Consider the following 14,750-nt stretch of genomic DNA (forward strand, 5'->3'; position numbering starts at 1 on the left):
GTAGTGCAGTGGTAGGATGGTAGTGCAGAGGGAGGATGGTAGTTCAGCATGGTAGTGCAGAGGGAGGATGGTAGTGCAGAGTGAGGATGGTAGTGCAGCATGGTAGTGCAGAGGGAGGATGGTAGTGCAGAGGGAGGATGGTAGTGCAGAGGGGAGGATGGTAGTGCAGAGGGAGGATGACAGTGCGGAGGGAGAATGGTAGTGCAGAGGGAGGATGGCAGTGCAGAGGGAGGATGGCAGTGCGAGGGAGGATGACAGTGCGGAGGGAGAATGGTAGCACAGAGGGAGGATGGTAGCGCAGAGTGAGGATGGTAGTGCAGAGGGAGGATGGTAGTGCAGAGTGAGGATGGTAGTGCAGAGGGAGGATGGTAGTGCAGAGGGAGGATGGTAGTGCAGAGGGAGGATGGTAGTGCAGAGGGAGGATGGTAGTGCAGAGTGAGGATGGTAGTGCAGAGTGAGGATGGTAGTGCAGAGTGAGGATGGTAGTGCAGAGGGAGGATGTAGTGCAGCATGGTAGTGCAGTGGGAGAATGGTAGTGCAGCATGGTAGTGCAGAGGGAGGATGGTAGTGCAGAGTGAGGATGGTAGTGCAGCATGGTAGTGCAGTGGGAGAATGGTAGTGCAGTGGGAGGATGGTAAGTGCAGAGGAGGATGTAGTGCAGAGTGAGATGGTAGTGCAGAGTGAGGATGGTAGTGCAGAGGGAGGATGTAGTGCAGAGGGAGGATGGTAGTGCAGAGGGAGGATGGTAGTGCAGAGGGAGGATGGTAGTTCAGCATGGTAGTGCAGAGGGAGGATGGTAGTGCAGTGGGAGGATGGTAGTGCAGTGGGAGGATGGTAGTGCAGAGGGAGGATGGTAGTGCAGTGGTAGGATGGTAGTGCAGAGGGAGGATGGTAGTTCAGCATGGTAGTGCAGAGGGAGGATGGTAGTGCAGAGTGAGGATGGTAGTGCAGCATGGTATTGCAGAGGGAGGATGGTAGTGCAGAGGGAGGATGGTAGTGCAGAGGGAGGATGGTAGTGCAGAGGGAGGATGACAGTGCGGAGGGAGAATGGTAGTGCAGAGGGAGGATGGCAGTGCAGAGGGAGGATGGCAGTGCGGAGGGAGGATGACAGTGCGGAGGGAGAATGGTAGCACAGAGGGAGGATGGTAGTGCAGAGTGAGGGATGGGTAGTGCAGAGGGAGGATGGTAGTGCAGAGTGAGGATGGTAGTGCAGAGGGAGGATGGTAGTGCAGAGGGAGGATGGTAGTGCAGAGGGAGGATGGTAGTGCAGAGTGAGGATGGTAGTGCAGAGGTGAGGATGGTAGTGCAGAGTGAGGATGGTAAGTGCAGAGTGAGGATGGTATTGCAGAGGGGAGGAGGGTAGTGCATGCATGGTAGTGCAGTGGGAGAATGGTAGTGCAGCATGGTAGTTGCAGAGGGAGGATGGTAGTGCAGAGTGAGGATGGTAGTGCAGCATGGTAGTGCAGTGGGAGAATGGTAGTGCAGTGGGAGGAGGTAGTGCAGAGGGGAGGATTGGTAAGTGCAGCATGGTAGTGCAGTGGGAGAATGGTAGTGCAGCATGGTAGTGCAGAGGGAGGATGGTAGTGCAGCATGGTAGTGCAGTGGGAGGATGGTAGTGCAGCATGGTAATGCAGAGGGTGGATGTAGTGGCAGAGTGAGGATGGTAGTGCAGAGGGAGCATGGTAGTGCAGAGGGAGGATGGTAGTGCAGAGGGAGGATGGTAGTGCAGAGGAGGATGGTAGTGCAGAGGGAAGATGGTAGTGCAGAGGGAGGATGGTAGTGCAGAGGAGGATGGTAGTGCAGAGGGAGGATGGTAGTGCAGAGGGAGGATGGCAGTGCAGAGGGAGGATGGTAGTGCAGAGGGAGGATGGTAGTGCAGAGGGAGGATGGTAGTGCAGAGGGAGGATGGTAGTGCAGAGGGAGGATGGTAGTGCAGCATGGTAGTGCAGAGGGAGGATGGTAGTGCAGAGGGAGGATGGTAGTGCAGAGGGAGGATGGTAGTGCAGAGGGAGGATGGCAGTGCAGAGGGAGGATGGTAGTGCAGAGGGAGGATGGTTAGTGCAGAGGGAGGATGGTAGTGCAGAGGGAGGATGGTAGTGCAGAGGGAGGATGGTAGTGGCAGCATGGTAGTGCAGAGGGAGGATGGTAGTGCAGAGGGAGGATGGTAGTGCAGCATGGTAGTGCAGTGGGAGAATGGTAGTGCAGCATGGTAGTGCAGAGGGAGGATGGCAGTGCAGTGAGAGGATGGTAGTGCAGAGGGAGGATGGTAGTGCAGAGGGAGGATGGTAGTGCAGTGAGAGGATGGTAGTGCAGAGGGTCGATGGTAGTGCAGAGGGAAGATGGTAGTTCAGTGGGAGGATGGTAGTGCAGAGGGAGGATGGTAGTGCAGTGGGAGGATGGTAGTGCAGCATGGTAGTGCAGAAGGAGGATGGTAGTGCAGTGGGAGGAATGGGAGTGCAGAGGGAGGATGGTTAGTGCAGAGGGAGGATGGCAGTGCAGAGGGAGGATGGCAGTGCAGCATGGTAGTGCAGAGGGAGGATGGTAGTGCAGTGGGAGGATGGTAGTGCAGTGGGAGGGTGGTAGTGCAGAGGGAGGATGGTAGTGCAGTGGGAGGATGGCAGTGCAGAGGGAGTATGGTAGTGCAGAGGGAGGATGGTAGTGCAGAGGGAGGATGGTAGTGCAGTGGGAGGATGGTAGTGCAGAGGGAGGATGGTAGTGCAGAGGGAGGATGGTAGTGCAGAGGGAGGATGGTAGTGCAGAGGGAGGATGGTAGTGCAGAGTGAGGATGGTAGTGCAGAGTGAGGATGGTTAGTGCAGAGGGAGGATGGTAGTGCAGAGGGAGGATGGTAGTGCAGAGGGAGGATGGCAGTGCAGAGGGAGGATGGTAGTTCAGCATGGTAGTGCAGAGGGAGGATGGTAGTGCAGTGGGAGGATGGTAGTGCAGTGGGAGGATGGTAGTGCAGAGGGAGGATGGTAGTGCAGTGGTAGGATGGTAGTGCAGAGGGAGGATGGTAGTTCAGCATGGTAGTGCAGAGGGAGGATGGTAGTGCAGAGTGAGGATGGTAGTGCAGCATGGTAGTGCAGAGGGAGGATGGTAGTGCAGAGGGAGGATGGTAGTGCAGAGGGAGGATGGTAGTGCAGAGGGAGGATGACAGTGCGGAGGGAGAATGGTAGTGCAGAGGGAGGATGGCAGTGCAGAGGGAGGATGGCAGTGCGGAGGGAGGATGACAGTGCGGAGGGGAGAATGGTAGCACAGAGGGAGGATGGTAGTGCAGAGTGAGGATGGTAGTGCAGAGGGAGGATTGTAGTGCAGAGTGAGGATGGTAGTGCAGAGGGAGGATGGTAGTGCAGTGGGAGGATGGCAGTGCAGAGGGGAGGATGGTAGTGCAGAGGGAGGATGGTAGTGCAGAGGGAGGATGGTAGTGCAGTGGGAGGATGGTAGTGCAGAGGGAGGATGGTAGTGCAGAGGGAGGATGGTAGTGCAGAGTGAGGATGGTAGTGCAGAGGGAGGATGGTAGTGCAGAGTGAGGATGGTAGTGCAGAGGGAGGATGGTAGTGCAGAGGGAGGATGGTAGTGCAGAGGGAGGATGGTGGTGCAGAGGGAGGATGGTAGTTCAGCATGGTAGTGCAGAGGGAGGATGGTAGTGCAGTGGGAGGATGGTTAGTGCAGTGGGAGGATGGTAGTGCAGAGGGAGGATGGTAGTGCAGTGGTAGGATGGTAGTGCAGAGGGAGGATGGTAGTTCAGCATGGTAGTGCAGAGGGAGGATGGTAGTGCAGAGTGAGGATGGTAGTGCAGCATGGTAGTGCAGAGGGAGGATGGTAGTGCAGAGGGAGGATGGTAGTGCAGAGGGAGGATGGTAGTGCAGAGGGAGGATGACAGTGCGGAGGGAGAATGGTAGTGCAGAGGGAGGATGGCAGTGCAGAGGGAGGATGGCAGTGCGGAGGGAGGATGACAGTGCGGAGGGAGAATGGTAGCACAGAGGGAGGATGGTAGCGCAGAGTGAGGATGGTAGTGCAGAGGGAGGATGGTAGTGCAGAGTGAGGATGGTAGTGCAGAGGGAGGATGGTAGTGCAGAGGGAGGATGGTAGTGCAGAGGGAGGATGGTAGTGCAGAGGGAGGATGGTAGTGCAGAGTGAGGATGGTAGTGCAGAGTGAGGATGGTAGTGCAGAGTGAGGATGGTAGTGCAGAGGGAGGATGGTAGTGCAGCATGGTAGTGCAGTGGGAGAATGGTAGTGCAGCATGGTAGTGCAGAGGGAGGATGGTAGTGCAGAGTGAGGATGGTAGTGCAGCATGGTAGTGCAGTGGGAGAATGGTAGTGCAGTGGGAGGATGGTAGTGCAGAGGGAGGATGGTAGTGCAGCATGGTAGTGCAGTGGGAGAATGGTAGTGCAGCATGGTAGTGCAGAGGGAGGATGGTAGTGCAGCATGGTAGTGCAGTGGGAGGATGGTAGTGCAGCATGGTAATGCAGAGGGTGGATGGTAGTGCAGAGTGAGGATGGCAGTGCAGAGGGAGGATGGTAGTGCAGAGGGAGGATGGTAGTGCAGAGGGAGGATGGTAGTGCAGAGGGAGGATGGTAGTGCAGAGGGAGGATGGTAGTGCAGAGGGAGGATGGTAGTGCAGAGGGAGGATGGTAGTGCAGCATGGTAGTGCAGAGGGAGGATGGTAGTGCAGAGGGAGGATGGTAGTGCAGCATGGTGTGCAGTGGGAGAATGGTAGTGCAGCATGGTAGTGCAGAGGGAGGATGGCAGTGCAGTGAGAGGATGGTAGTGCAGAGGGAGGATGGTAGTGCAGAGGGAGGATGGTAGTGCAGTGAGAGGATGGTAGTGCAGAGGGTCGATGGTAGTGCAGAGGGAAGATGGTAGTTCAGTGGGAGGATGGTAGTGCAGAGGGAGGATGGTAGTGCAGTGGGAGGATGGTAGTGCAGCATGGTAGTGCAGAAGGAGGATGGCAGTGCAGAGGGAGGATGGCAGTGCAGCATGGTAGTGCAGAGGGAGGATGGTAGTGCAGTGGGAGGATGGTAGTGCAGAGGGAGGATGGTAGTGCAGAGGGAGGATGGCAGTGCAGAGGGAGGATGGCAGTGCAGCATGGTAGTGCAGAGGGAGGATGGTAGTGCAGTGGGAGGATGGTAGTGCAGTGGGAGGGTGGTAGTGCAGAGGGAGGATGGTAGTGCAGTGGGAGGATGGCAGTGCAGAGGGAGGATGGCAGTGCAGAGGGAGGATGGTAGTGCAGAGGGAGAATGGTAGTGCAGAGGGAGGATGGTGTAGTGCAGTGAGAGGATGGTAGTGCAGAGGGTCGATGGTAGTGCAGAGGGAGGATGGTAGTTCAGTGGGAGGATGGTAGTGCAGAGGGAGGATGGTAGTGCAGTGGGAGGATGGTAGTGCAGCATGGTAGTGCAGAGGGAGGATGGCAGTGCAGAGGGAGGATGGCAGTGCAGCATGGTAGTGCAGAGGGAGGATGGTAGTGCAGTGGGAGGATGGTAGTGCAGAGGGAGGATGGTAGTGCAGAGGGAGGATGGCAGTGCAGAGGGAGGATGGCAGTGCAGCATGGTAGTGCAGAGGGAGGATGGTAGTGCAGTGGGAGGATGGTAGTGCAGTGGGAGGGTGGTAGTGCAGAGGGAGGATGGTAGTGCAGTGGGAGGATGGCAGTGCAGAGGGAGGATGGTAGTGCAGAGGGAGGATGGTAGTGCAGAGGGAGGATGGTAGTGCAGAGGGAGGATGGTAGTGCAGTGGGAGGATGGTAGTGCAGAGGGAGGATGGTAGTGCAGAGGGAGGATGGTAGTGCAGAGGGAGGATGGGTAGTGCAGAGTGAGGATGGTAGTGCAGAGTGAGGATTGGTAGTGCAGAGGGAGGATGGTAGTGCAGAGGGAGGATGGTAGTTCAGCATGGTAGTGCTGAGGGAGGAATGTAGTGCAGTGGGAGGATGGTAGTGCAGTGGGAGGATGGTAGTGCAGAGGGAGGATGGTAGTGCAGTGGTAGGATGGTAGTGCAGAGGGAGGATGGTAGTTCAGCATGGTAGTGCAGAGGGAGGATGGTAGTGCAGAGTGAGGATGGTAGTGCAGCATGGTAGTGCAGAGGGAGGATGGTAGTGCAGAGGGAGGATGGTAGTGCAGAGGGAGGATGGTAGTGCAGAGGGAGGATGACAGTGCGGAGGGAGAATGGTAGTGCAGAGGGAGGATGGCGGTTGCAGAGGGAGGATGGCAGTGCGGAGGGAGGATGACAGTGCGGAGGGAGAATGGTAGCACAGAGGGAGGATGGTAGTGCAGTGGGAGAATGGTAGTGCAGTGGGAGGATGGTAGTGCAGTGGTATGATGGTAGTGCAGAGGGAGGATGGTAGTGCAGTGGTATGATAGTAGTGCAGAGTGAGGATGGTAGTGCAGTGGGAGGATGGTAGTGCAGAGGGAGGATGGTAGTGCAGAGGGAGGATGGTAGTGCAGAGTGAGGATGGTAGTGCAGAGGGAGGATGGTATTGCAGAGGGAGTATGGTAGTGCAGAGGGAGGATGGTAGTGCAGCATGGTAGTGCAGAGGGAGGATGGTAGTGCAGAGGGAGGATGGTAGTGCAGAGGGAGGATGGTAGTGCAGAGGGAGGATGGTAGTGCAGAGGGAGGATGGTAGTGCAGAGGGAGGATGGTAGTGCAGAGTGAGGATGGTAGTGCAGAGGGAGGATGGTAGTGCAGCATGGTAGTGCAGTGGGAGAATTGGTAGTGCAGCATGGTAGTGCAAAGGGAGGATGGTAGCGCAGAGGGAGGATGGTAGTGCAGAGTGAGGATGGTAGTGCAGAGGGAGGATGGTAGTGCAGAGGGAGGATGGTAGTGCAGAGGGAGGATGGCAGTGCAGTGGGAGGATGGTAGTGCAGAGGGAGGATAGTAGTTCAGCATGGTAGTGCAGAGGGAGGATGGTAGTGCAGAGGGAGGATGGTAGTTCAGCATGGTAGTGCAGAGGGAGGATGGTAGTGCAGCATGGTAGTGCAGAGGGAGGATGGCAGTGCAGAGGGACGATGGTAGTGCAGAGGGAGGATGACAGTGCGGAGGGAGAATGGTAGTGCAGAAGGATGAGGGTAGCGCAGCATGGTAGTGCAGAGGGAGGATGGTAGTGCAGCGGGAGGATGGTATTGCAGAGTGAGGATGGTAGTGCAGAGGGAGGATGGTAGTGCAGAGTGAGGATGGTAGTGCAGAGGGAGGATGGTTGTGCAGCATGGTAGTGCAGTGGGAGAATTGGTAGTGCAGCATGGTAGTGCAGAGGGAGGATGGTAGTGCAGAGGGAGGATGGTAGTGCAGAGGGAGGATGGTGGTGCAGCATGATAGTGCAGAGGGAGGATGGTAGTGCAGTGGGAGGATGGTAGTGCAGTGGGAGGATGGTAGTGCAGAGGGAGGATGGTAGTGCAGTGGGAGGATGGTAGTGCAGAGGGAGGATGGTAGTTCAGCATGGTAGTGCAGAGGGAGGATGGCAGTGCAGAGGGACGATGGTAGTGCAGCATGGTAGTGCAGTGGGAGGATGGTAGTGCAGAGTGAGGATGGTAATGCAGAGGGAGGATGGTAGTGCAGAGTGAGGATGGTAGTGCAGAGGGAGGATGGTTGTGCAGCATGGTAGTGCAGTGGGAGAATTGGTAGTGCAGCATGGTAGTGCAGAGGGAGGATGGTAGTGCAGAGGGAGGATGGTAGTGCAGAGTGAGGATGGTAGTGCAGAGGGAGGATGGCAGTGCAGTGGGAGGATGGTAGTGAAGAGGGAGGATGGTTAGTTCAGCATGGTAGTGCAGAGGGAGGATGGCAGTGCAGTGGGAGGATGGTAGTGCAGAGGGAGGATGGTAGTTCAGCATGGTAGTGCAGAGGGAGGATGGTAGTGCAGAGGGAGGATGGTAGTGCAGAGTGAGGATGGTAGTGCAGAGTGAGGATGGTAGTGCAGAGGGAGGATGGCAGTGCAGTGGGAGGATGGTAGTGCAGAGGGAGGATGGTAGTTCAGCATGGTAGTGCAGAGGGAGGATGGCAGTGCAGAGGGAGGATGGTAGTGCAGAGTGAGGATGGTAGTGCAGAGGGAGGATGGTAGTGCAGAGGGAGGATGGTAGTGCAGTGGGAGGATGGTAGTGCAGAGGGAGGATGGTAGTGCAGAGGGAGGATGGTAGTGCAGAGTGAGGATGACAGTGCAGAGGGAGGATGGTAGTGCAGAGTGAGGATGGTAGTGCAGAGGGAGGATGGTAGTGCAGAGGGAGGATGGTAGTGCAGAGGGAGGATGGTAGTGCAGAGTGAGGATGGTAGTGCAGTGGGAGGATGGTAGTTCAGCATGGTAGTGCAGAGGGAGGATGGTAGTGCAGAGGGAGGATGGTAGTTCAGCATGGTAGTGCAGAGGGAGGATGGCAGTGCAGAGGGACGATGGCAGTGCAGAGGGAGGATGACAGTGCGGAGGGAGAATGGTAGTGCAGAAGGAGGAGGGTTTAGCGCAGCATGGTAGTGCAGAGGGAGGATGGTAGTGCAGAGGGAGGATGGTATTGCAGAGTGAGGATGGTAGTGCAGAGGGAGGATGGTAGTGCAGAGGGAGGATGGTAGTGCAGTGGGAGGATGGTAGTGCAGTGGGAGGATGGTAGTGCAGAGGGAGGATGGTAGTGCAGAGGGAGGATGGTAGTGCAGAGGGAGGATGGTTAGTGCAGTGGGAGGATGGTAGTGCAGAGGGAGGATGGTAGTGCAGAGTGAGGATGACAGTGCAGAGGGAGGATGGTAGTGCAGAGGGAGGATGGTAGTGCAGAGTGAGGATGGTAGTGCAGAGGGAGGATGGTAGTGCAGAGGGAGGATGGTAGTACAGAGGGAGGATGGTAGTGCAGTGGGAGGATGGTAGTGCAGAGGGAGGATGGTAGTGCAGCATGGTAGTGCAGAGGGAGGATGGTAGTGCAGAGGGAGGATGGTAGTGCAGAGGGAGGATGGTAGTGCAGCATGGTAGTGCAGAGGGAGGATGTTAGTGCAGAAGGAATATGGTAGTGCAGTGGGAGGATGGTAGTGCAGTGGGAGGATGGTGGTGCAGCATGATAGTGCAGAGGGAGGATGGTAGTGCAGCATGGTAGTGCAGTGGGAGGATGGTAGTGCAGTGGGAGGATGGTAGTGCAGAGGGAGGATGGTAGTGCAGTGGGAGGATGGTAGTGCAGAGGGAGGATGGTAGTTCAGCATGGTAGTGCAGAGGGAGGATGGCAGTGCAAAGGGACGATGGTAGTGCAGCATGGTAGTGCAGTGGGAGGATGGTAGTGCAGAGTGAGGATGGTAGTGCAGAGGGAGGATGGTAGTGCAGAGTGAGGATGGTAGTGCAGAGGGAGGATGGTTGTGCAGCATGGTAGTGCAGTGGGAGAATTGGTAGTGCAGCATGGTAGTGCAGAGGGAGGATGGTAGTGCAGAGGGAGGATGGTAGTGCAGAGTGAGGATGGTAGTGCAGAGGGAGGATGGCAGTGCAGTGGGAGGATGGTAGTGAAGAGGGAGGATGGTAGTTCAGCATGGTAGTGCAGAGGGAGGATGGCAGTGCAGTGGGAGGATGGTAGTGCAGAGGGAGGATGGTAGTTCAGCATGGTAGTGCAGAGGGAGGATGGCAGTGCAGAGGGAGGATGGCAGTGCAGAGGGAGGATGGCAGTGCAGAGGGAGGATGGTAGTGCAGTGGGAGGATGGTAGTGCAGTTGGAGGATGGTAGTGCAGCATGGTAGTGCAGAGGGAGGATGGCAGTGCAGAGGGACGATGGCAGTGCAGAGGGAGGATGACAGTGCGGAAGGAGGAGGGTAGCGCAGCATGGTAGTGCAGAGGGAGGATGGTAGTGCAGCGGGAGGATGGTATTGCAGAGTGAGGATGGTAGTGCAGAGGGAGGATGGTAGTGCAGAGGGAGGATGGTAGTGCAGTGGGAGGATGGTAGTGCAGAGGGAGGATGGTAGTGCAGAGGGAGGATGGTAGTGCAGAGTGAGGATGACAGTGCAGAGGGAGGATGGTAGTGCAGAGTGAGGATGGTAGTGCAGAGGGAGGATGGTAGTGCAGCATGGTAGTGCAGAGGGAGGATGTTAGTGCAGAGGGAGTATGGTAGTGCAGTGGGAGGATGGTAGTGCAGTGGGAGGATGGTGGTGCAGCATGGTAGTGCAGAGGGAGGATGGTAGTGCAGTGGGAGGATGGTAGTGCAGTGGGAGGATGGTAGTGCAGAGGGAGGATGGTAGTGCAGTGGGAGGATGGTAGTGCAGAGGGAGGATGGTAGTTCAGCATGGTAGTGCAGAGGGAGGATGGTAGTGCAGAGTGAGGATGGTAGTGCAGAGGGAGGATGGTAGTGCAGAGGGAGGATGGTAGTGCAGTGGGAGGATGGTAGTGCAGAGGGAGGATGGTAGTGCAGAGGGAGGATGGTAGTGCAGAGTGAGGATGACAGTGCAGAGGGAGGATGGTAGTGCAGAGTGAGGATGGTAGTGCAGAGGGAGGATGGTAGTGCAGCATGGTAGTGCAGAGGGAGGATGTTAGTGCAGAGGGAGTATGGTAGTGCAGTGGGAGGATGGTAGTGCAGTGGGAGGATGGTGGTGCAGCATGGTAGTGCAGAGGGAGGATGGTAGTGCAGTGGGAGGATGGTAGTGCAGTGGGAGGATGGTAGTGCAGAGGGAGGATGGTAGTGCAGTGGGAGGATGGTAGTGCAGAGGGAGGATGGTAGTTCAGCATGGTAGTGCAGAGGGAGGATGGTAGTGCAGAGTGAGGATGGTAGTGCAGAGGGAGGATGACAGTGCGGAGGGAGAATGGTAGTGCAGCATGGTAGTGCAGAGGGAGGATGGTAGTGCAGAGGGAGGATGGTAGTGCAGCATGGTAGTGCAGTGGGAGAATGGTAGTGCAGCATGGTAGTGCAGAGGGAGGATGGTAGTGCAGAGGGAGGATGGTAGTGCAGAGGGAGGATGGTAGTGCAGTGGGAGATTGGTAGTGCAGAGGGAGGATGGTAGTGCAGTGGGAGGATGGTAGTGCAGTGGGAGGATGGTAGTGCAGAGGGAATATGGTAGTGCAGAGGGAGGATGGTAGTGCAGTGGGAGGATGGTAGTGCAGAGTGAGGATGGTAGGGCAGAGGGAGGATGGTAGTGCAGAGGGAGGATGGTAGTGCAGCATGGTAGTACAGTGGGAGAATGGTAGTGCAGCATGGTAGTGCAGAGGGAGGATGGTAGTGCAGAGGGAGGATGGTAGTGCAGAGGGAGGATGGTAGTGCAGTGGGAGGATGGTAGTGCAGAGGGAATATGGTAGTGCAGAGGGAGGATGGTAGTGCAGAGCGAGGATGGTAGTCTAGTGGTATGATGGTAGTGCAGAGTGAGGATGGTAGTGCAGTGGGAGGATGGTAGTGCAGAGGGAGGATGGTAGTTCAGAGGGAGGATGGTAGTGCAGAGCGAGGATGGTAGTCTAGTGGTATGATGGTAGTGCAGAGTGAGGATGGTAGTGCAGAGTGAGGATGGTATTGCAGAGTGAGGATGGTAGTGCAGAGGGAGGATGGTAGTGCAGTGGGAGGATGGTAGTGCAGAGGGAGGATGGTAGTGCAGAGGGAGGATGGTAGTGCAGAGGGAGGATGGTAGTGCAGTGGGAGGATGGTAGTGCAGAGGGAGGATGGTAGTGCAGTGGGAGGATGGCAGTGCAGAGGGAGGATGGTAGTGCAGAGGGAGGGTGGTAGTGCAGAGGAGGGTGGTAGTGCAGTGGGAGGATGGTAGTGCAGAGTGAGGATGGTAGTGCAGAGTGAGGATGGTAGTGCAGAGGGAGGATGGTAGTGCAGAGGGAGGATGGTAGTGCAGAGGGAGGATGGTAGTGCAGAAGGAGGATGGTAGTGCAGAGGGAGCATGGTAGTGCAGCGTGAGGCGAGTTGCAGGTGGATTGCGTATTCCGCAAGGTCTTTGGGAAGAGTTGCCCTATGTTTTACAGAGACATGGTTGGATTATCTGTTTGTGACTCAGAAATTGAGATAGGCAATTACTCTGTTCTCAGGAAGGATCGGAATCGGAAACCGTGGGGGGGTATGTGCTTTTGTAAGATTGGATATTGCTTATAACATCAGATAGGATTTAAGCAATGATCTGGCGATTGTTTGCTGGATATATACCAAGGAAATTATTTTGTTAGGGGATTTCAATACTGATATCTGCAGAAAGGATAGGCCAACCCACAATGTATTTATGCATTTCTGAAACCTGTGAAGCATGGGAGTGGGCAGATTTCCTCGTTCCTTCTCACCAGCTGTGATTTTGGGCAGCTCCATGGTAAGAAATTGAACTATTCCTGGTGCAAAAGCAATTTCGAAACCTTTTGGAAACAGAACACGTTTTATACATAATTCAAAAAACATGCGATTGATTTCAAACAAACCAGAAGTGGTGTAAAATGCGCCCGTGATTGGTGATGGTATGTTAACTCTCTGTCTGCAGACTCTGGTGAGGAAGAGGAAGGGTCAGAGTTCAGAGTGACTCCTGACTGTGGGGTCCTGAAGCCGTTGGAGTATCCTGTCTCCTCTTGCACACAGCCCCTACAGATCAGCTTCACAGCCAGGTAACTACCCCCTAACCAACACACAGCCAGGTAACTACTCCTAACTAACACACAGCCAGTTAACTACCCCCTAACTAACACACAGCCAGGTAACTACCCCCTAACTAACACACAGCCAGGTAACTACTCCTAACTAACACACGGCCCCTACAGATCAGCTTCACAGCCAGGTAACTACTCCTAACTAACACACGGCCCCTACAGATCAGCTTCACAGCCAGGTAACTACTCCTAACTAACACACGGCCCCTACAGATCAGCTTCACAGCCAGGTAACTACCCCCTAACTAACACACAGCCAGGTAACTACCCCCTAACTAACACACAGCCAGGTAACTACCCCTAACTAACATACAGCCAGGTAACTACCCCCTAACTAACACACAGCCAGGTAACTACCCCGAACTAACACACAGCCAGGTAACTACCCCTAACTAACACACAGCCAGGTAACTACCCCCTAACTAACACACAGCCAGGTAACTACCCCTAACTAACACACAGCCAGGTAACTACCCCCTAACTAACACACAGCCAGGTAACTACCCCTAACTAACACACAGCCAGGTAACTACCCCCTAACTAACACACAGCCAGGTAACTACCCCCTAACTAACACACAGCCAGGTAACTACCCCCTAACTAACACACAGCCAGGTAACTACCCCCTAACTAACACACAGCCAGGTAACTACCCCTAACTAACACACAGCCAGGTAACTACCCCCTAACTAACACACAGCCAGGTAACTACCCCTAACTAACACACAGCCAGGTAACTACCCCCTAACTAACACACAGCCAGGTAACTACCCCTAACTAACACACAGCCAGGTAACTACCCCCTAACTAACACACAGCCAGGTAACTACTCCTAACTAACACACAGCCCCTACAGGTAATACCACAATAACCACATCTACTACTGTATTCCTACAAATATATCTTGATGTGGTTTAGTTACATATTTCTCCGTATGGTCTAGTTATATAGGTCTCTATATGGTTTGGTTACTGTCCATAGGTCTCTTTATGGTTTGGTTACTGTCCATAGGTCTCTATATGGTTTGGTTACTGTCCATAGGTCTCTATATGGTTCACTTCCATATCATTACTGGTTCTCTACAAGTCTAATTTGTCTCCTGTAGCAAGGAGAGGGAGTTTCAAGCCACAGCCGTAGTAAAGGGGTTCCTGGGGGAGCCCCCTTATCGCTACACATCCAGGGACGCGGCTCCTTCGACCAGAGATTTGTGTCTCTACTTACCGACATTTAGCAGGAGTCTCAGGGGACATGACCTTAACCTGAGAACACTGGCAACAGTTGTGTGCACTCTTTGCCTGTATTTATCACGCCTTGTACTTAGTGAATAGCACAGGAGGTTGGTGGCATCTTAATTGGGGAGAACAGGCTTGTGGTAATGACTGGAGCGTAATAGGTGGAATGGCATTCAATAAATGGAACACATGGTTTACATGGTTTGATGCCATTCCATTTGCTCCGTTCCAGCCATTACTTGGAGCTGTCCTCCCCTCAGCAGCCTCCACTGGTGTGTATGATGTTACTGTGTACGTTGTTGGTTTATGGAAATGAACAATTCAACTATTCACAAGTGTTTCTGTGTTTTTATTGAGCATGACACATTTAAATACACTTTGGAAAAAGGAAGAAAGGTTGGAAGTCAATCCAGGGAGGCAAAAAGGACATTGTCGAAGTTTAATTTAGTAAGACAAAAGCTGTGAAAAGAGAGTTGAATATAAAGAGAAGGGAGGGACAGAAAAGTAATGTTTGGAAATATGGTCTATATATGAAGGGACTACATGTATCAACTTTCACAGTGAAAGCCTTTATTTATACATTGTGTGTGAATGAATTGAACATCGTCAAATGCATCACTAAAGAATATTGTGCCTATTTAATGCAACTCTGTTAATAGATGGGAAAGCATCATACAACTGACCTAACCGTTTGGAACAGGTTCCCTTAAGATATACTGTTTACTCCCATCTGAAGGCTGGGGGGCATTTAGGATATACTGTTTACTCCCATCTGAAGGCTGGGGGGCATTTAGGATATACTGTTTACTCCCATCTGAAGACTGGGGGGGCATTTAGGATATACTGTTTACTCCCATCTGAAGGCTGGGGGGCATTTAGGATATACTGTTTACTCCCATCTGAAGGCTGGGGGGCATTTAGGATATACTGTTTACTCCCATCTGAAGACTGGGGGGGCATTTAGGATATACTGTTT

General features: G+C 54.2%; 1 protein-coding gene across 1 annotated transcript in view; it reads left to right on the forward strand.

Moving 5' to 3' along the window:
- The window catches only part of dlec1 (DLEC1 cilia and flagella associated protein), a 120,178-nt gene extending 106,074 nt beyond the window's left edge, over positions 1 to 14,104 (forward strand). The window contains exons 37-38 of the mRNA XM_031796922.1: positions 12,380 to 12,500; positions 13,648 to 14,104. Coding sequence (XP_031652782.1) covers positions 12,380 to 12,500; positions 13,648 to 13,870 — 344 coding nt within the window. The 3' untranslated portion in view covers positions 13,871 to 14,104. The remainder of the gene's footprint in view (positions 1 to 12,379; positions 12,501 to 13,647) is intronic.
- Positions 14,105 to 14,750: the final 646 nt, after the last annotated feature.

The sequence above is a fragment of the Oncorhynchus kisutch genome, linkage group LG18, assembly GCF_002021735.2.
Source record: "Oncorhynchus kisutch isolate 150728-3 linkage group LG18, Okis_V2, whole genome shotgun sequence".
Lineage (NCBI taxonomy): Eukaryota > Metazoa > Chordata > Actinopteri > Salmoniformes > Salmonidae > Oncorhynchus > Oncorhynchus kisutch.